This window comes from Cervus elaphus, chromosome 2 (assembly GCF_910594005.1).
Source record: "Cervus elaphus chromosome 2, mCerEla1.1, whole genome shotgun sequence".
NCBI classification, from domain to species: domain Eukaryota; kingdom Metazoa; phylum Chordata; class Mammalia; order Artiodactyla; family Cervidae; genus Cervus; species Cervus elaphus.
This window is the reverse complement of record NC_057816.1, coordinates 47,003,193-47,024,111: the sequence shown is the minus strand read 5'-3', so window position 1 is coordinate 47,024,111 and position 20,919 is coordinate 47,003,193. Positions and strand designations below refer to the sequence as shown.

The 20,919-nt window shown below is 45.7% G+C and overlaps 1 protein-coding gene across 7 annotated transcripts in view; it reads right to left on the bottom strand.

The window, feature by feature from the left end:
• Nucleotides 1-673: 673 nt before the first annotated feature.
• FAT3 (FAT atypical cadherin 3) overlaps nt 674-20,919 on the bottom strand; it is a 762,831-nt gene continuing 742,585 nt past the window's right edge. For 5 of the 7 annotated variants that reach the window (XM_043876646.1, XM_043876664.1, XM_043876673.1 and 2 more), the window contains 6 exons: nt 17,416-17,569; nt 14,759-15,411; nt 10,667-10,780; nt 7,748-7,807; nt 6,992-7,027; nt 674-6,363 (listed from right to left, as the gene is read on the bottom strand). In XM_043876646.1, coding sequence (XP_043732581.1) covers nt 5,741-6,363; nt 6,992-7,027; nt 7,748-7,807; nt 10,667-10,780; nt 14,759-15,411; nt 17,416-17,569 — 1,640 coding nt within the window. In that variant the 3' untranslated portion in view covers nt 674-5,740. The remainder of the gene's footprint in view (nt 6,364-6,991; nt 7,028-7,747; nt 7,808-10,666; nt 10,781-14,758; nt 15,412-17,415; nt 17,570-20,919) is intronic. The other 2 variants (XM_043876691.1, XM_043876701.1) reach the window with 2 other exon arrangements.

Here is a 20,919-nt window from a genome sequence, read left to right as displayed (position 1 = left end):
CATCCTGGGCAGGCAGGGGCCGGCGGAGCTGGCCTGCCAGTGCGGGCAGGGTCAGCCCCGGGGCCTCCCAGTGCCCGGGGAGACGCCTCTGTGCCGCTGCTGCTCAGACAGGGATGCTCTCACAGCAGGCCTGGCCCTCCCGCGCCGAGGCGGGGTGGGGACTGTCCCTCCCCTTTTGGAGTCCCTTCTGGTCTCAAGGTAGCATCCTGTAACGTCACTTCTCCAGATCAATTTGGCACTCCCCCTCAACTTCTCTTGTATATATTTTGACTTTTAGTCTGTGTACAAAATTGTCTAGAGCTCTACTTTTTGGAGGAAAATTCAGGTGCTAATTGTGCCCCCAATTTTTGGATTTATTTATTTATTTAGAAAGAGGCTTGCTGTAAAGCTGCCTAGAATGCATGGGGACACATTTACAAAAGATTTCTGCAGAGATGCGGCTCAATGATCCAGCAGTGCTTTCATTCCCATCAGGAGAAAGCCCTACAGGCAATGGTACCCAGTAAGAAGCTACATCAAATTTCAGTGTAGGTTCGCACCAGAGCCCATGGAAGTCTTTATGGGAGAAAGAAGTTTCTGAGAAAACTACTATCCCTAGAAATATAATTGCCACGTGAGCAATTAACTGAAGACAAATGAAAGGCAACACTTAAAAAAAAGTCAACACGATTGATAGTTTCCTTTTTTTCTTTTTACTTGAAAATTTGTTTTAACCATCAAATTTTGGCAGTTACAAACCTGTACACTGTTCGGTTTTTGTGGGTTTTTTTTTTTTTGTCATCTTTTTTGTTTTTCTTTCATTTTTTAGAAAAAGAACACAAGACTGAACACTGCCAACAGCATTATATGCAGAAACAATCCATTTCCATAAGGGGCAGGATCCACTTTAAGTGTTCGCGTTCCCTTTGCATAAGGTTTGGTGTGTGATGTGTGTGCAAGTTGAGGTGAGTGTATGTGAGTGTGAAGAAACGATGCACTTCATTCTGAATCTGAGATGGCATACAAATCAGGTACTTAGTAACTGGGCAAAACACACTTGATTTTTAAAATGTCAATAGGAACATTTTCTTGGAAACAGAGAAAGTTAAATGAAAACAGTAAAACCAAAGAAAGGCTACAGTACATTTGGAAATGATTCAAAAACATCATTTTCGAATCTAAAATGCTTTATGTGTGTATGCGCAGTTACCTCAATAGTTTGCAGACCAACAGCATGGGTGACTTAGAATTATATTCAACCCCCCAAATTAAAGAATCCTGCACTTTAATTAAAGAATTAAAGGCATCAAATACAGTATATCTACAAAAGCCTGGAAAATTGAAACCATTATATACAATTTTATAAACATTTTAACACCGAAACATACATCTTTTACAAACCAGCCTGTTTGTAACAGGTAAATTTACATGACAATCTCTCTGATACAGTGCTTAAAAAGAACTGCTTCCATTTCTGAACACATCTGAACACATTTGTCACTTCCCGAAATGCAGTAGTATGGGCTCATAAAATTGTTCAATAGTAGCAATTCAGGGATTTGTTTGCCAGAAGGGTACTACAGTACATACTGATGGGTCCAAACACACTCCAAACGACTCTACGACTCTCGAGTGCATTCTAAACACTGGAAGAGACTAATTATGGCCTTTGTGTAATATTACATATTTGTAATTATTGCTTTTCATTATTACATAAGGAAAGAAAATCTTATTCTTTTCCTATCTCTTAGCCAGTTGGCTAAATATTAACTGATGCCAAATCCACATATGGCAACTTTAAACCCTAGAATTATACAACCAGAAGCTTAAAGACATTGTGGATTTACACCAGAATAATGTGCAGTTGAACGCTGCAGGACAAAGCCCAGCAAAAACACAGAACCCGCCTCTCACAGACCACACAAAATGATGACGTGAAAGAAATGCCTCTTCACATCTCCATTTCCCATGATTGGAAGCTGAAAACAAAAAACATAAAACCTAACCACTTTAGCAATATCTGTGCACTGGGAGGGCAGCAGAGAGGAGAGACCAGACGATCACCTGGACAACCCGTGCCAGAGCTCCCCGAATTCTCCCACAGAGGTGTCCCTGGGTCCTAAGGGATCTAGTTTGCTTGTCTCTCATCTCCCTGATGCTATCATGTAGACTCGAGCATCAGCGGGGCAGCGGGGGCGGGGGTGGGGTGGGGTGGTGGTGGGGGTGGTAAGTAAATAGGAATTGGCTGACAGTGTTTTCCTTGCTCTCTTTCCCCAGGCTCCGCTACTGATTCCCAAGAGTGGTTCCTGGTAAGTTCCAGGAATGCATCAATTCCCTTTCTAGGTTTTCACCCCGATTGTCTGATAGGATAAATCTTACATGCATGGACTTGACTTGTTCCTATCACTAAATCTTCTACAATGGCATTTCATGAACTGGCAGGATAGGAGTACATGGAAAGTTGGCATGGAATGAAACTCAGTAACAAAATCCTCATAGAAGAAAGCAAATAAATTAAACACCTACCTTCTGTATCTTTTACAGCCCCAGGGCATCTGCTGACTCTATGACAAGCATCACTAGTCCAGCTAATCTCCACCTAACCAGAATGTGTGCAATATAAGCAAAGTGCCTACAATGGGCTATGGAAAATGGCTTCCAGAGGTAGCACATATATGTTAGGAAAACATGTATGGGAAAGACACTAATTGGCTTAAATCTTTCCCATGTGGTTCATCAGGGTGAATGGGTAGGAATAAATACCAGGGCTGGGAGGAAAGAAAAAAGAAAAACAAATGGACCTGGTAGGTAAGTTTTACTGTACTTACTGATCAGTTTGAGTTCCATTTTATAATTATCATTCCATCTTCATTTTAGAAAACATCCATTTGGTGAAAGTAGTTTTGATAGATGTCCAAAGAAATGTATGAATTCTGTAACTGCACCTTTCCTATGGGGGCTGCAAAAAAAATCTAAGATCATGAGGCTTCCAGAGAAATACTCTCCATGAGTTCTCTCTAGTATATTCCAAAGCAGGAATGGGGTGAAATCAAAAGCTCCAGCAGAAGCAGGCAGACACCATGCCCCAGGCAGGTTAGTTGTGAATAATAGTAACAGAAACAATACTGGTCTAACGGATGAGCTCTAGTTCTTGTTCAGCTACTTAACTTCATGTGCGAGCTTGGGTGAGTCCCTTCCCCTCTCTGGGTATGTTTCCTCTTTTATAAAATAAGGGGATTGGATAAGCAGATCTTAAGCACCCTTCCAGCTCCTAAATCATTGGTCGCCCCACCTAGTTCCATCTTGGCCTGGCTGCAAATCATTTCAGAATCTACAGGAAAAGCTAATTATCCAGAAAGTGAAAAGATATCATGTGTTTAAAGGTAACTGATCAAAACATAACACACGCTTGTCTGGGATACATTTAGCTGCAGAGCTACTGTGAAGAAAACCAGGGGAAGATATCCTGAAGAAAGAGGTATTTTATACAGGTCAGAGCCAAGAGTGGGCCCAATTTTCTTGGGTGACTTGACAACAGCATTAGGATCTATTTATTCCTTCATTACTGGGTTCCGAGGGCACTCTGCCTGGAGGGTATGCTGTGCAAGCAGGACTGACTCATCGGCATTAATCTCCTTCTAATATTTCCTGGGGCAAGAAATGAATTGTTGGTTTTACTTTGATTGTTTTTTATGCCACTGCATTATAGAAAGTGTAGCAGCAATTCTATTCTAGACCATTAGTTTGTCATTTTCTCTGTGATTCTTGCAAATGGGTTTCTTACATAAGAAAAATACCAAAGATTTCATTCTGCCAAGCAGCCTTAGTGAAATTCATTTATTTCAAGACCACGGTGCAGATAATGTTTCCATGAGTAGGTCTGACTAAGAGATAGGAAGAGGAGAAAAGCTGAAAAATCTGTGAAGTGTATGAGTGTACAGTTTACTCAGGAAGCTTGAGAATGAAAAGGAATTTTTGTTTGTTTAACTAAGTTTTAACAAACTTTTGGAAACACTGACTCCTACAAAGAAGTGGATTGAACATGACTGAAACGTCTGAGTGGATGAGACACAGATTCAGGACGGTATGGTGGACACACCAACGCCATATGTCACCAGAAACTGTGGACACAGAGATTCGCTCATATGCAGAGAGTGCAAATATGCATTTATTTAACCATGGCCTCTGTGCACGTGCCCATGATCTGACTGAAACAAAAGAGTCAAGTTACTCAGCTCATCAACTTTAAGCTTGGAGTTACTGTATTTCCAGTCAGATGATTCTCCTGGCAATTTTGGAAACTCAAGGTCAAAGCCCGCATGTCAGAAGAGAGGAGAACCAAAAGGCAGGGTGTAGCTAAACTTTATACTTTTTTCAAATAAGAGTTTAGTTCTGAAAAATTATAACAAAATACTGTTTTGTCTTCTTCCTTAAAAAAGCACAGTTTTGCTTCAAGTTAATATAAACGGCAATACCAAAATAAAGTTAACTGAATCGGAATAAAATATGGCATTTGGTGTTTCTCTAATATTAAGATCAGAGAAATTGGAAGGTTGGCCTTGCTGGCAGGATTTTTAACATAGGTTGTATCCTAAAACCTTCCTGTCACTTCTCCTCAAGAGCAGCCTTACTGAGTGCAAGCACATATCTGTACATAGGCCCAGACACACACACTATTATAATTTATACACAATAACTAATCTTTCTTCTCCTTTTTTTAAAAAACAAAATTGCATCTATAGTGATGACGCTACCAATTTAAAACACATACCTTTTATCTGCATTATCAAGAACTGTGATTATCTAGCTGAAAACTTTGGAAGTATTTTCTTTTTTTCCTTGAATTTGTGAATTCTGCTTAAACCTCTCAATGTCTCTCATTCTAGGGAACAATGTACTAAAATATTCCTTTTTTTGTCTCTTTATTTCCTGATTCTTAGAACAAACGCCAATTTCTGCCACAATGTTAAAATTGTAGTTACAGCCAAGAATATTTACTGGAAAACACAAAGACAGATAATCACATTCTTTCCAATGTTTGCACAATGTTAACCTTCCCCTCTACCTACAAAGTGGAACCCAGATATCTCAAGTATTCCTCTTCATTGATATCTTTTTCAATGATCATAAAATACAACTATATTATTTCAGATGCTTAACACAAACAAACAAACAAAAATAACTGGGCATACTAAACATGTTACCCAAACCTAACTTTATAGCTGAAAATTGGGTAGCTTATTTAAAAAAAAATAAAAAGTTGATTTGAAAGGCTTCAGCCCATTTTCTTATTTAGTAATGGTCGTTCCTCTTTTCTTTTGCCTAAGAGACTAACTTTTCCAACAGTCATAACTACTGTTTTCATTTCCCCCCATTGGCTCAAAATTACATGCAACAAAGCCTCTTGGCTTGCTGCCAGTTAATAATACTGCAAGGGCCGGCCCGACGCTGTAACACTTGGCAGGGCACAAGACTGCAGAAAGCAGACAGACGGGCGTCTAACGTCACGGCGGAGCTCGCTTCCCCTGGAAAAACTTGGTGCACCTTCTGGGTCATGTAGGCAGACACGCGCTGCCCGGGCGATGGGTCACCTCTCAGAAACAATTTCTGAGCCTTTCCTTTTCACCCACGGGGAGTCGAGCTTGCTCGTGACAGTAGGACTCGGAGGAGTTTCCGGCTGAGAATACCGCGTTGCCTGCTGCGCGGAGCCGCGAGCCGCGCCGGTCTCTGCGCGTTGTGCCAGCCCGCGGGCTCCCCGCCTCTACACCTGGGTCTGCTGCTGGGTCTCCAAAAAGGGAATGTGGAGGCTGGCAAGGCTGAGCTCCCCAACGCTCTCATAGTCACTCACGGCCGCTTCGGAGTCATCGAAGCCGCAGCTGGCCGACACGTCGGAGGATGAGGGGCCCCGGGCGATGTGCAAGGGGACGGCCGCGCCGTCTGCGGGGCCCGCCGCGGCCTCCGCGCCCGCGTTCACGCTCACCGCGAAAGTACTGAGCTCGCCGGCGGCGGGCGGGCCCCCCACGTCCGTCTCGTGCGGGAAGGGGTGGGGAGGGAGGTACTGGCTGGGGTGGAACTGCGGCCGCCTCCGGCAGCCCGGGCTCAGCGTGCCGGCCAGCGAGCCGGGCCGCGCGGGCGGCAGGCCGTCGTACTGGTCCGCGAAGTCCTCGGGCAGCGGCGGCGGCAGCGGGTCCTGCCCCAGGAAGTCGTCGTCGTGCGGCGGCGGGTACTCGCTGTCCACGTCGTAGCCCCCCAGGTAGTAGTCGCTCTCCAGCCCGCGCGCGCTGCCCGGCGGCGCCGCGCCCTCCTGGCTCTCGTAGGTGGGCACCTCTTCTATGTCGGACAGGCGGGCCCCGGGCATCCAGTCGGACGTGTCCCAGTGGTAGGCTGCGAGAGGGAAGCCGGGGCAGTTAGTTTCCTCCAGGGCGGCGCTGGGCACAGGGCGCGGAAAGCGGCGGGCAGGGGACCTGGCATGCAACTCAATGCCCAGGAGACAGCTAAGAAGCCAGGCACAGCCCCATGCTTTTTACAGGGCCCTTCTCGGGCCAGCCGTGCTCTCGCCCGGGGGGTACGGGCAGCGGCAGCGCTGAGGAGGAGTCCTGACTGCTGCCGCGTCTCCCGCTCGGCCACGGCATAAGCCTTGGTGAGCCCGGCACGCTGCGGAAACAGTTCTAGAAGGCTCTCCCCTCCACTCCCTCCTTCTAGCCGCAGGCTAAGTGCAGAGCCAGGCTGGCAACATGCTCTAAGAGGGAAGATGCACCAGTCTTCCTGTGGGCCGCAGGAGGGCGGGGGATGCGCCGTGCAAATGAATGAATGACTGGGGCCAGGAGAGACTTGGGGAGGGAGATGTGGGCGAGGCTTTCACCCCTAGTGCCAATACACAAGACACCTGGAACATGCGAAAGGCAGGTCAAAGACACTCAGAAACGATGGAGGGAGACGGACAGGGTAAGGGCAAACTCAGAAATTTCTAATGCATAAGGAGCATCTGGTGCTGGGGGCGTGGCAGCATCACCTCGGTTGAAGTTCTGTCCTTGATCCATGACAGACACTGTTTAAACACAAAGTGAGAAGTGAAACTGACAGTCCGAGGCATGTGAAGAGGGTACAACAGGCCATTTTAGATGACTTAACAATGCCTATTTCTCCCTGTTATTAAAAAAAAAAAAATCTATAGCAGACCCTAATAGTTTTAAATCACTAATGCAAGTTACTTGATTGAAATCAATCCCCATAATATTGTAGCTTTGAATGATTTCTTAAATATCCCTAGCTCATGATAGGTGCTCAATCAATACATGTTGAATGTAAGAACGAACTTAGTATTAATCTGGATTTCAACTAAGTGGCTACTCTTCTCTGGGAAGGGATTTTGTAAAAAGAGTATCTCACATATTGAAAAAATTATGAACTGGATTTTTTTTTTCAAAATTGTAAAATTCACTCTAATTCAGAGAGAGACATTCAGTGTCTCATTTGAAACCACCTTTTTACTGTTGCCAGCTGATTAAAATCACCCTTAGTTCATAAAATAAAGAAGCTACAAGGATGTATTATACAGCCCAGGGAATATAGCCAATATTTTATAATAACTATAAATGGAGTATAACTTTCAAAAAGTATTAATCACTATGTTGTACATCTGAAACATATATAATACTGTACAACTATACTTAAAACAAAATTGTCCCTTTTTCAAAGTAACAAGGAAGCAGTGTCTCCTAAAACGGTAATTGCACAAAGAAATGCTACGGAAGAAAACAGTAAATACCTTCATTCTCTATAGTGTCAACTACATTGTTGACAAGCTGAATGACAGTCACTATGGATGCTTGTGGCCAGGAAAGAAGACAGGGGGGAGGAGAAGGACAGTTTCAGGTTAGTTATGTCTTCTGAACGTACACTCTTAACAACAGCACAGCAACAACAAAGGTACAGCACGCAAATACCCAAAGTTTCCCATAGTCCATCTACTGGACTACAGTGGACACTGTTATCCCCTGGGATTCTCGGAGGAAGGGAAACAGCAGCAAACGCAGGGCCAGTCCTCCTGAAAGACATGACTGCAGGAATTGCCATGTCATAAATTCACACCTGTGGCCCAGTGAAATCAATCTAGGAAGGCAGAAGCTCATAAGCTCATGCTAATTTCTCATTAGTAACTCCCAAGGCTCCGAGGAAGATCTCACTATTCCCAGGGCTAATTACTTGCTGGTCAGCCATGCTGCTCTGAGCCAAATGCCAGTGATGAACAATAACCTTTGCAGGACTGATGGTTTCACACTCAGATGGTGCCACTGGCAGCCTGGGACGACCCGAGGCCCAGCTCCCACCCGCAAAGTGTAGATGGGAGCTTGGCCTCTGAAACAGTCAGAAAATGGGGAGGAGATTTCTGAGCCCACCTGGGTCGCCTTAGCATCTGATACCAGAAGCTTTTGGAGAGGTGATCAGGTTTAAACCAATTGGTAAAAGGCTAAGTCAAACATCTCTTTTGGTAAATGTCACATTACTCTTGAAAATATATGGATTATTTTCAAATATCTTTTGATATTGATTTCTAACATAATTCCACAGTGATTAGGAGAACAGACTGTATGATTTCAATACCTTTGGACCATCAAATTTTTGTACCTTGTTTAATGTCCCTGGATATATTCCAGTGTCTCCTAGTTTATAGTCCATGGGAACTTGAATAGAATTTGTATCCGACTATTGTGTGAAAACTGTGTAAATCTTAATTATGTTGACTTGGTTCATGGTGCTTTTCAGTCTACTTTGTACGTGTGTGTTAGTTGCTAAGTTGTAGTCTGACTGTCTGAGACCCCGTGGACTGTAGCGCTCCAGGCTCCTCTGTTCATGGAATACTCAGGCAAGGATTACTGGAGTGGGTTGCCGTCTCCTACTCCAGGGGATCTTCCCAACCCAGGGATCCAACCCAGGTCTCCTTCACTGCAGGCAGATTCTTTACCATCCTAGCTACCAAGGAAGCCCTCAGGCCCACTGTATCCTTCTACTTGTCAGTATATTCATTCTATTAACTTCTGAGAGTTTGATATTGAAACTCCAACTTAAATTAAAAATCTTAATTTACTTTAAAAAATTGTAATATATAGTGAAATTATCTGTAATTTTGTTCTGTATTTTCCAAGTCTCCTGTACATGTGTTATCATACTTTCATAATTTAAAAAACAAGAAAGAGGGGAAAAAAAAAACTAATTGGTAGAAAATTCCTAACACTTTAGGAAGCCTGCTAGAATGGACCAGCCTAGAATGCTAAGCATGAAAGCCCAAGTATGTCATGAAGCAGAAACTGTGAAAGTAGTCAACCAGACCTCATCACTGGGCTGCTGTCTGGAGCACGGAAACACTATGTTCTTGGGTGCTTCTAGATAAAACACAAACCAGAGACAGCTCTTCTTCTGGTTAGGGCTGAAGAAGGGGGGTAAACACCAAGGCAAACAGATCTGGAGACCTGCCTCTGACCTTCTGAGATAGCTTGGAAGAAGTCTGCTGTCAGCGTGGCTTGTTGCCCAATGGTTTCTGCACCTCTCAGGAGGGCCAGGGATTTGGGAAGGAAGTGGGAGGGATTGGGGGTAGTGATGGGGAAAGCAGACTGTTTCACTTCCGTGATTGATGTTACGGTCTTGGGGCTCCCCCGTTTCTATCTCTACCTGTGGGGTGGAATTGGGGGGGTGGCAAAGACTATGTCGTTTTCATTTTGTACTTCATGGTACAGAATACCCAGTGTAGGAGTCAGTGCCTAAGAGAAACTCCACAAGGGTTTAGGGTTGAATGATGACATAAATTAATACATATTCAATTTTTACCAATTGTTGACAAACTGGAAAATGGCATAAGGTATAGACTAAGATACTAAATTACTAAGATACTAAGACTAAGACTAAGGTTGCCTGTCTGTTGATGACTATTGGAAATTATTCTTGGTTCACCACCATATGGTAAATTCTCACTGTTTTATGACCATTTCTGCTCCCCTTCCCTTCCTGGGGGAGATCAACCCAATCTCCAAGCCTGGTTCCTCAAAGTCAGAAGATTGAGTCCAGAATTAATGCCCTCTCCATAAACAGGGGTTCATAAGCAATAGAGGCAGCAGCTTTGGAGTCAGTGGGGTTCATGAGCCACATGGAACTGGATGTACCATTTTGGGTGCATGTGCATTTCTCAAAGGAGCTGAGGTATCATGTCTACTAGAGTCTCCAAAAGCTCATGACCCCACGCGATTATAAGGGGTTCTCAACTGAATGAAGATACCACCTCTCTGGGAAGCAGGTTCTACTGGAAGGAGGTCTTGCCTCTGAACTAATTTCTAATGATGGGGAGGTTGGATGTAGAGTGAAGAGTGAAGACATCATCATGAGTTAAAAAAGGAAATAAATCACAGTTTGCTAGAGAGTATTCTTTGGAATAAGGTCAAAGAGGATGCGTCACTGGAGGTCTGGGGGAACCTTGTCTCCTTCTGCGCCTGCTCACAGCTGGGGCAGCTCAATGGGAGCTTTGCTCTTTCTATGAAAACACCCAACAGTGGAGTTCACCAAAAAGCTGTGAGCATGGGCAGAAGCCCAAGATCAGGTCAGGAAACGAAACAGGTCCCATCACCCTCTCCTCAGCCAGCAGCTGCCAGCACAGGAGACACAGTCCATGGGGGAAACAAATCCCGGGACTTCTTACCATTGTCATCGCCCGAATCCGACTGGAAGGAACTCAGGGACTGCACTTCCGAGTTGCTGCCTTTATTACTGCCTGCAAAGCAGGTCACTTCTCCCGGGTCATCAACCCCTTTGTCTTCATGGACAGCCAGAGAGAAAGCAGAAATGACACTGGTTACCTTGTGCATATTTCCAGCCCCGTCCCCTGCCAGAGTTCACTTCTTGGGGCGCTTTCATCTGCTCAGAGAAAAGAATTTAGCCACACAGTAGAAAATTGATTGTGCCATCGGGGGCAAAGGTCTGTCAATCAAGAGATTTACATTATGGATTTGAAACCCTTAACCCGTGGCAAATGAGCTTCCAAATAGCTGACAGCTGAAAGTGCTGTTCTGTCTTCATAGGGGAGCGACTGAGTGAGGAGTGAAGGGAGGATGGAGTGGGCTGGGTTTTGCCATTCAGAGTTAATTTAAATCATTTGCATGGACCGACGTGGTGTCAACACCAGGTTAAGTGAGATTATTTTTAAAATAGGGGTATAAATATTTTATAGGCAAGAATATCATTACAGGTCTCCAAACTTCCTCCCTGGGGAGTGAGTGAAGTTTTCCGTGTGGCCTTCTAGAGGGCAGCGTCACACCACTTTTTGGAAGTGACAGCATGTGGCGCTCGCAAGAGGGCAGTCAGTCGGTGGTGTGGACGTGCTGTTAGCCACACACTTCCCCTTTCTTTGCCACACAAAGACAGCCTGCACACACACCCCAACAGACACCACACAGCCACACACACTACAGGGCTACCCTCCTATGTGGTGGACTAAGGAAGCAATGGGAAACAACCCGTGTCTCCAAGTTGTCAAGTGAAAAATGAATTAGTCACCCAGAGACTGTTTCACCAGCTAGCACTGCCTTGCTTAACAAAGGAGGAAATGTATTCCATAAAAACTCAACAATACTTTGGAGGGCTGTGCGAGTTTTGGCCTGAGGTGGATTCTGGAAATAAAGCTGTCACATCCTGAAGCAGGGGCAGGGAACTGATCAGCAGGAAAACTTCAAATCATTCCAGAGTGTGATGGCCCCAAGAGAGGGGGCCTCGTGCTTCAGGAACGGTTGTGCTTCTCCGTGACTAGAGAGGTCACCGTTTCTTCCACCCGGGGTGGTGGTGGGAGCGGGCACTGCAGTGTGGCCTCTGGCACCAGATGCTGGAGCCACAGCAAAGCAATCAGTTGATAAACAGCGGATCTAAGTGGAGAGAGACGCCAGGGAGAAACTCACCTGTCAGCAGCCATGCCGCAGAAAACAAGACGTGCCTTGGAAAAGCACAAAGTGGGCACCAGGCTCAGCTGTGAACACAGCTGACGGGAGGGAGGGGATGCCAGGTGACCTGCCCTGGTGAGCACAGTGCTGGGCAGAAACTCCTCTCTGCACTCCTCCATTTATTTAAGCCCCCAGCTTTTCATTGCTAAGTAAAAGGAGGCTTTCCATTAACCAGAGGATTTAGCAAGGCTGCAGTGAAGTCTAACTCTACAGATAATTTGAGAGGGAATATATTTATGGGTAAAATCCAAGGGTGACCGCTGCTGCTGCTGCTGCTAAGTCGTATTAGTTGTGTCCGACTCTGTGCAACCCCACAGACAGCAGCCCAGTAGGCTCCACCGTCCCTGGGATTCTCCAGGCAAGAACACTGGAGTGGGTTGCCATTTCCTTCTCCAATGCATGAAAGTGAAAAGTGAAAATGAAGTCGCTCAGTTGTGTCCAACTCTTAGCAACCCCATGGACTGCAGCCTACCAGGCTCCTCTGTCCATGGGGTTCTCCAGGCAAGAGTACTGGAGTGGGGTGCCATTGCCTTCTCCCAAGGGCAACTACTTGAAGTATAAGTGTGTCTCCTTAACGGTGGACTCAGCCATGGGGGCGCACTAGAATGGCATGCGTAGAGGCTTTCTGCCATCATCAGCAGACCCTCCCTCTCCTGTGCCTCTTCCTCCTCCCTGTAAAAGTTCCAGGAGTAGTCTTGGTAAAAGCACCTGATGCGCCAGGTTCGAATCCTGTCCCTCCCTTTCCTAGTTACTGCTCATGAAGTGAGGTGAAAGTCGCTCCGTCATGTCTGACTCTTTGTGACCCCATGGACTATACAGTCCGTGGAATTCTCCAGGCCAGAATACTGCAGTGGATAGCCTTTCCCTTCTCCAGGGGATCTTTCCGACCCAGGAATCGAACCCAGGTCTCCCACATTGCAGGCGAATTCTTTACCAGCTGAGCCACCAGGGAAGCCCAAGGATACTGGAGTGGGTACCTATCCCTTCTCTAGAGGATCTTCCCGACCCGGGAATCAAATGTAGGCAAGTTATTTCACGCCCCCCTCCTCCAACTGGTGCCCATGTGGGGCAGCGTGGGATTTAAGGGGACGATTTAGCACACCGCAGTGGCGGCTTTTCATGATCATTTGCTGCCTCTGTTTTCTCACCAAATCTCTTCGTCCTTAACCCTTGCACACTGGACTGTCTTGAAGATTCACTGAAACATTCTTGAGATCACTAAGAAACTTTCAGGTGGTAAGCATAATATATCTACTTTTTTTCTGTGTAAGACTGTATCCTCCTGGATAGTTTTATGGGACTGAACCCTGCTGACCTTATTGATACCCTTAGCTTCTGCTCGCTGCCCTTTCCGCTTTTCCGGCTCTCTCTTTGTGGCCCGTGTGTGTTTCCCTTCCTGGCCCTAGCCCCTGCCTACCTCCCACATGCAGGCATTTGCAAGTGGCCCAGATTGAGCATATTCTCTGCTCCTGCTCCCTTGGTGAGCTCACACTCAGAGATTCAATCATCTTGACTGTAGCTGGCATCCAAACTTTTACTTCTAGCCTTGCCTTCCTCCTAAACAACAGAGCTAGACACCCCTCAGGAAACCGCTTCTGTGTCCCCTACACTAACTGAGCTGCTTCCTATTTCTAGAAGGCCCTTTCAGATAGTTTCCTCCCAAATCTTACTCATGCTTAAAGACCCCAGGAGGCATGCCCCCTTCCTCCATGGAGGAACCCTTTACCTCCTGACTACAGGTGTTTTCTAGCTTCATTTAAAACTAGCACCCCCCCCCCGCCCCCCGCTTCTGCTCCAACATATATCAGGGTACTATATCCTCAGCCTTTGGAAACTCCAAACACCCAGGATGTTATTGCTTCTTGAATATAAAGCCACTAGGCCTGATGAAAAGTCATAGGATACCACAGAGCTTGCCTGACTGATACTAGAGCAGGGAAAACAATCACCACCTCTCACTTAGATGTTTGTAGAGGCCAATTAACTGCTTCCTTCTCGCTTACTTTCTGCTTAGTCTCTTTTCCATGGATTGGTCTGAACCATCTTTTAAAAGTGGAAATTATATTGCACTACTTTCCTGCTTAAAATTCTGCATTAGTGTTGCTCACCAAGCTCCAACTACATTGACCTTGCCTATGTTCTTCAGTATACTCAAGTCTTTCCCACCCCAGGGCCTTTGCACTTGTGGGTCTTCCTTTCGCCTGCAATTCTGCTGCAGGAGGCCAAGAGGAGAGGGAAACACTAGCATGTGGCCTGGACCACATTTCCTGCTTGTCTCCTGGACCCTGCGTTCCAGCCAAACAGAAGGACCTGCTCTTCTTCTGAATTTGTGCTTCTATGTAGAACACCCTTCTTTTCCTGGACTTTTAATCCACCATGGTCCAACTCCAATGTCCCTCTGCTTCTCTCAAGTCTTCACCCTAAGACTGGAAATACTCTTCTCTGACCTTCTAGGGCACACTTCCTATATATGGCATATGTGGCTACGCTGCTTGGTTTACTGCCAGGAGTATGTTGTTATGAAAAGAGCATGGGTTTTAGAGGCCGGCAGCCCTGGGTTGGAATACCAACAGCCTCTTACAAACTCTGCGATGGTGGGCACCTTGTATGTTCTCTAAGCCTCCTTTTCCCCGTCAGTAAATGGGGATAAGAACCAGGGCAAGATTTCAGAGCTGGTGTGAACCTTCAGTGTCAGGGCCTGTCCTAAGCAGAGCTCTGTGCCTCTGGGGTCGCTCTCCCTTCCCAAAGATCCGCTAAACACTAGTGGAAGCAATGCTGCTGAACTCCTCCTGCGGACTCACTCTCGGTGCCCGCGTCCCAGCCGTTCTTGCGGATGGAGTCGCAGTCGGAGCGGCAGGGGGACACGGCGGGCAGGTTGGGGGCCACGCTGCACACGACCACGCCCCGCCGGGCCGTCAGGATGCGCGGGGACTCCGGGTGGAAGGTGGTCATCTCCTGGGGCTCGCCACCCAGCCCGTCCCCGAGCTTGTCCAGGTTGCTCCTGGAGTCGCCCTGGAAGCACGGGGTGTAGGCCATGGGGCGCACTGGCACCTGCGGGGGCCCGGCCTCCTGGTACGCGTGGCGGCCGTCCCCGGCGCGCAGGCTCCGGAAGGGCACGCCGTTGCTCTTGCGGAGCAGGGCGGCCGTGGCGGGGTCCTGCACCAGCGTGATGTTGTTGCGGGAGTAGCTCTTGCGGAAGACCTTCTTGCGGAAGACGACGAAGAGGACGATGAGGGCGACGATGACCAGGAGCACCGCGGCGATGCCGATCAGCTCCTCCCTGCCCACGTAGGCGTGCCCAGCCTGGATGTTGGGCACCACCACCGGCCGCAGCCCGCAGTACTGGCCCACGTAGCCCGGCGTGCAGTTGCACACGAAGGAGCCGAACACGTTGACGCAGGCGCCGCCGTTCTCACACTCCTCCCGCTCGCACTCGTTGACGTCCTCCTCACACCTTTGCGACAGAAGACAAAAGCCCCCCCCTGAAACAGCAGGGCCGGCGGGCGTCCGCTCTTACACGGACATCTTTCAGAAAGGTAGAAAGCCCGTGGAGGGTCCCCTGAAGCAAGACAGAAATGACGTGATGCAGGGTACATGGGAGATGCGTGGGCTCTATGTGCCCACCCAGGACCCCGTCCTCATCATGTGGACTTCCTACCAACCAGCCAGCGCCATCCCTCCCGTATTCTGAACCTCCCTGGCTGGGTGGGGAGGAGAGGGCTGTCCTGGGAGAGAAGAGATGGCATGGAAAAAGAAACCAGAGATGCTGTTGAAGACATACTGGTCTTCAAATGCTTGGGGCCAGATGGATCTCAGAATGCAAAATTTTGCAATTTTAGAAATGACATACACTACGTGTCTTTCATATTATGTAAAGTACCCACCCCATCCTACAAACTGGCATAGGACCTATCACCAAATATACCAGTGTTTCTACAGTGAAACATATGGATAGTCACACTAAATGAGGGAAATAAAGACTAGAATAGCCTCGGCATGATTTGCTTGGTTTTGCCAGCAAATGTTTGCCACAATTATATTCTCAATCTTTTTATTTCTTAGAGCTTTGGGGATTGTAGAATTGCAGATAAAGAGCTGTGAACCTAGACACCCTATACAGAGTTTCCCAGGAGGAGAAAGTTTTTGATTCTGACATTTCCCTCTAATGAACACAGTAATTTTTGGTCTCTCTGGGAAGCAAGGGTAATGGGGCACATGTAAGCGGTGGGTGGAGGGATACATAGCAATGTTTATATTCCAGATTCTATGCTTAGGTTTTTAAATTTTATTTTTATTTATTTTATGTGGGATCTAGCTAACTCACCAGAGATGGAACCTGGGGCCCCTGCATGGGGAGTGTGGTCTCTCAGTCACTGGACCACCAGGGAAGTCCCTGTGTTTCTATTAAAGGCTAATGCTAACTCAGATTACCAGGGGGATAAATGATTAAAGCATTCTAATGAAAAATAAATCAACTTTATTCTCTTTAAAGCAATCCATGACTTGTTTTGAGTATAGTTAAAACAGGCAAATGTAAGTCTTCCTCTGAGTTTAACGTTATTTAAGAATATAGTCTTTCCTCTTCCTTGTCCTCCACTTCTGCAGTTGTTCCGACATATTCATTTTAAAAGGTCTGATCACGTATATCTTTGGTAATCCACCTTTTAAAATGTAGTCAAACGTCCCTAATGTGAACAGATTGAGGCCAGGTCAGCTGGAAATTAGTCAGAATCACAGAGTATTTAAAAATAAATGCAGCTTTATTACTTTAAATTACATCCAACGATTCAAAGTCAGCTAAGTATTTCCTGGTAAAGTCCTCAGGAGATTTGCTTTAATGAATACATAAGACTGATCTGTAATTAGAATATCACTTTGCTTGAGATTACATATATATATATATATATATATATATATATACACACACACACTTCTAAAACCATCAAGGATGGTTAAAGTGGTGTTTTACTCAGAACTGAAAACATTCCCTTTCCATTTGGCTAACCCTTTAATTTCCCTCATTCTTGGGGGAATAAAAGATTTTCAAAGGAAAGGTAAGTCTTTAGTTTCTCAGGATGATCATAAAACCCTAGGCAGTAGAGTCCAGTTGATGAGTTCTGGGGAAATGCATAGCATATCTGTCTCAGAATTATACTGGAAACATTAGGGTCATAGATGACTTTCTTTAAAAGAACTGTTTTCCAGATTATATAACACACAGTAATTATATAACTTTTTGAAAATATAGAGAGGAATAAAGTAAAAATGTAATTTACCCTTAACCCCACTCCACAGAGATAATCCCTGATAACATTTTAGCCATTGTTAAGCATTCTTCATGTACAGGTATTAACCCTTTGCCCATCCTATCAGTAGTGGATATTTTACCCCAGTTAGTTTTGTTTTCTTAGCAAGAAGAGGCAGTGTAAAAAAAGACTAACTGCACAATCGCACTTACGTGACTCCAGTGAGCCCAGCTTTGCAATTGCAGATGAAAGTGTTTCCTATGGGGTCGCAGGAGCCTCCATTCCGGCAGGGGTTTGGGAAGCAGGCTGTGATCTCAGATTCACAGTTTCTTCCGGTGAATTGGGAGAGACAAGTACACTGGTAACCTGGAGAAACAGAGGAGCTCGTGAGCCACGGACACTGCTGCCGCTCAGCGTGCACAGACTCTGCCGAAACGTGGCCTCCTGAGTCCTCTGCACAGGGTCCAAATTCCAAAGATCATTAGCAGGTTGGTTATTTTGAACTTGGAACACATCTTGCCACAAAAATGCCACGTAATGGTTTGTAGCTCGTGCTAGCCCACAAATATGCATCTAATTAACCACAGACATGAATGATAGTAAGAATGGTAAAAAGATACCCAGGGAGCAGATCCCAGGAACAGAGATCAGGATGCGAAGGAAGATGCTTTCACCACACTGCGACTGTCAAGACAGGATGTCTCTACGTCGGAGTTTACCTGGGTACCGTGCTCATGTCATTAGATGTCTTCCACGGCAGCTTCCTGAGAAGGGGTGTGCATGAGGTCAAGTGAGACCTCACACGGCTGAACATATTTTTACTCCATCATTACACTTTTATTTTTTTGACAATTAAGTTACGTATGGCATTCTAAGCAATTCCCTCTGTGTTACTTTTGAGAAATCCAGAGTCATTTTGGTTCGTGAAGGCTGTGTGTGACATGGTCTCTTTTCCTCTAGGAACAGTTTGGAGGGAGGGCCCTCTCTTGCTCCCAGTCCTCTGAGCTTTCACAGTGAGGCACACTTTCGTGGGGGTTTGCTTCACCCAGTCCTGGGTACTCAGGAGCTGTAATGGCAACAACTTTGGGAAGTTGTCTTTATTTCATTGATGATTTCCTCGCCTTCATTTTCTCCGTTCTATCTTTATGGAAGTTTTATGGTTTGGATGTCAGGTCATTTGGATTTTCTTTAATTTTATTTTTCTCTCTTTTATTACACCTCTGTGGGGTTTTGCCTTACTTTCTGAGTTTATCATCTTTTGAAACTTTTATTGACATTTTTATATATGCTGAATTTTTCCAAAGGCTCTTACTTTGTTCACTGAGCTTTTATTTTCTTAAAACACATAACATCCAGCTCCTGTTTTGTGGTTGTAATATCTTCTCTTATTTCTCTAAAGATATTAATAATATGTTAATGCAGCACTCTCCCTGTATAGTTTCTTCCAAGTTGCTTCTGTCTGTTTCTGTGGTTTGGTCTCTGTGAAGGCAGACTTCCTATGTCCAGTTGACTAAGCTCCAGTGCCCAGTTACTGATCAAACACTAGTCTGGATATTGCTTTGAAGGTATCTGTGGATGTGATTAACATTTACAATGAGTTGGCTTTAAGTAGAACAGACTGGGCTTCCCAGGTGGCACTAGTGGTAAAGAACCACTTGCCAATGCAGAAAACATAATGAGATGTGGGTTCGGCTTCAGGGTGGTGAAGATCCCCTGGAGGAGAGCATAGCAACCCACTCCAGTATTCTTGCCTGGACAATCCCATGGACAGAGGAGCCTGGTGGGCTGTAGTCTATAGGGTCGCAAAGAGTCAGACATGACCGAAGCAACTTAGAATGCATGCACAAAGCAGATTATCTTATATAGTGTGGGTTCAGTTCAATTGTTGCTCAGTTGTGTCCAACTCTTTGCAACCCCAAGGACTGCAGCACGCCAGGCCTCCCTGACTATCACCAACTCCCGGAGTTTACTCAAACTCATGTCCATTGAGTTGGTGCTGCCATCCAGCCATCTCATCCTCAATCATCCCCTTCTCCTCCTGCCTTCAGTCTTGCCCAGCATCAGGGTCTTTTCCAATGAGTCAGCTCTTTGCATCAGGTGGCCAAAGTATTGGAGTTTCAGTTTCAACAATAGTCCTTCCAATGAACACCAAGGACTGATCTCCTTCAGGATGGACTGGTTGGGTCTCCTTGCAGTCCAAGGGACTCTCAAGAGTCTTCTCCAACACCACAGTTCAAAAGCATCAATTCTTCAGTGCTCAGCTTTCTTTATAGTCCAACTCTCACATCCATACATGACTATTGGAAAAATAATGTGGGTGAATCTTACCTATTCAAAAGAAAGCCTTAAGAAGAAGGAATTCTGCCTCAAGACTGCAACACAGAAATCTTGGCTGAATTTCCAGCTCTGAGATTTCAGATCAAAGACTGAAAATAAACTCTTCATTAATTTCTAGCCTGCTGTCCTGCCCGATAAATTTCAGACTTGCCAGTCCCACAATCCTGTGAGCAAATTTCTTAAAAATCACTCAGTCTCTCTCTCTCACTGTTTCTCTCCCTCCATACCTGTCTATAATCTATCCATCAATCATCTATCTATCCATTCCTTTATCATAGTTTCTGTTTCTCTGGGGAACCTTAAGACAGTCCCTATCTTCCAAATGAGAGGATTTCCTTCCTTGTCTGATAATCCTGACTTATCAGTTCATACTGAAGAATGCAGAGGAAGAAAACTAGAAATCTCACAGGAAGCTCTAAGAACATCAGTGGGGCTTGTCAACTATGATACTGTGTCAGTATCCTTGGGTGGGTCAATTTCCACAGTAATGACCCTTATCTCCTATTCAGAGGGAGGGTGAAGACCTGGTTTGTAACACATGGGTGATTGGGCAGTAGTAGAAGAAGTGTGTAGACCTCAGCATGCAATGAGCACATCATATTTACTGTAGTCCACAAATAACCATCCTCCCTGTTATTAGAAGGACTCTTGGGTTAATCTCCCAGTGGTCAGTGATTGATATTGGGATATTGTAGACTGATCTCTGCAGGTGTAAGATAATTAAAAATCTGTAGATTGAAATAGTGTATGCTCTCTGTACTGACTCGAGACTCCAGAGAACTCTCACGTACAGAAGGACATCATGACTGTGTGTGGGTGCTCACAGATTTGGAGAAAGACATCTTCGGGAGGCAAGTGGAAGAGGCAGGAGAGACATCTCCACATTCACAGAAGAAGGAACCTGTGTAGCCCCAGCCTCCCTGACACTAAGAATCACAGAGAACCAGAGATTGAAGCTCAGAGAGAGACACGAGACTTTTGAATGCAACACCAGTGAAACATCAGAGAACTAATTTATAAAGAAAGACCACTGTTGATGCAAGCTGTGTCCAAAAGGAGCCAGCCTGAAGTCTGTGGGCAGGATGCTTACTTCAAATTATGCTGCTGACTTGGGGTAATTTTTTTTTCCAGTTTGGGAAATTGTTCACCTAAATGGAAGTGGGGATTGTTGAAAGCAGTTGTAACTGGGGAAAAAATGCTTCTTTATGTCACCTGGCTAGTCTTTGGTGAGGGTGGCATGCCGTTTAGAGGGAGGATGACTTGTGAGAAGGAACTCAGTTCCTTTTTAGACTAAAGGGAGGGGCGGGAGAACCAGGAATCTGCAAAGCACAGCGATGATGAGGATGGGGAGGGCGGTCAGGAGGGGAATCTAAGGCAAG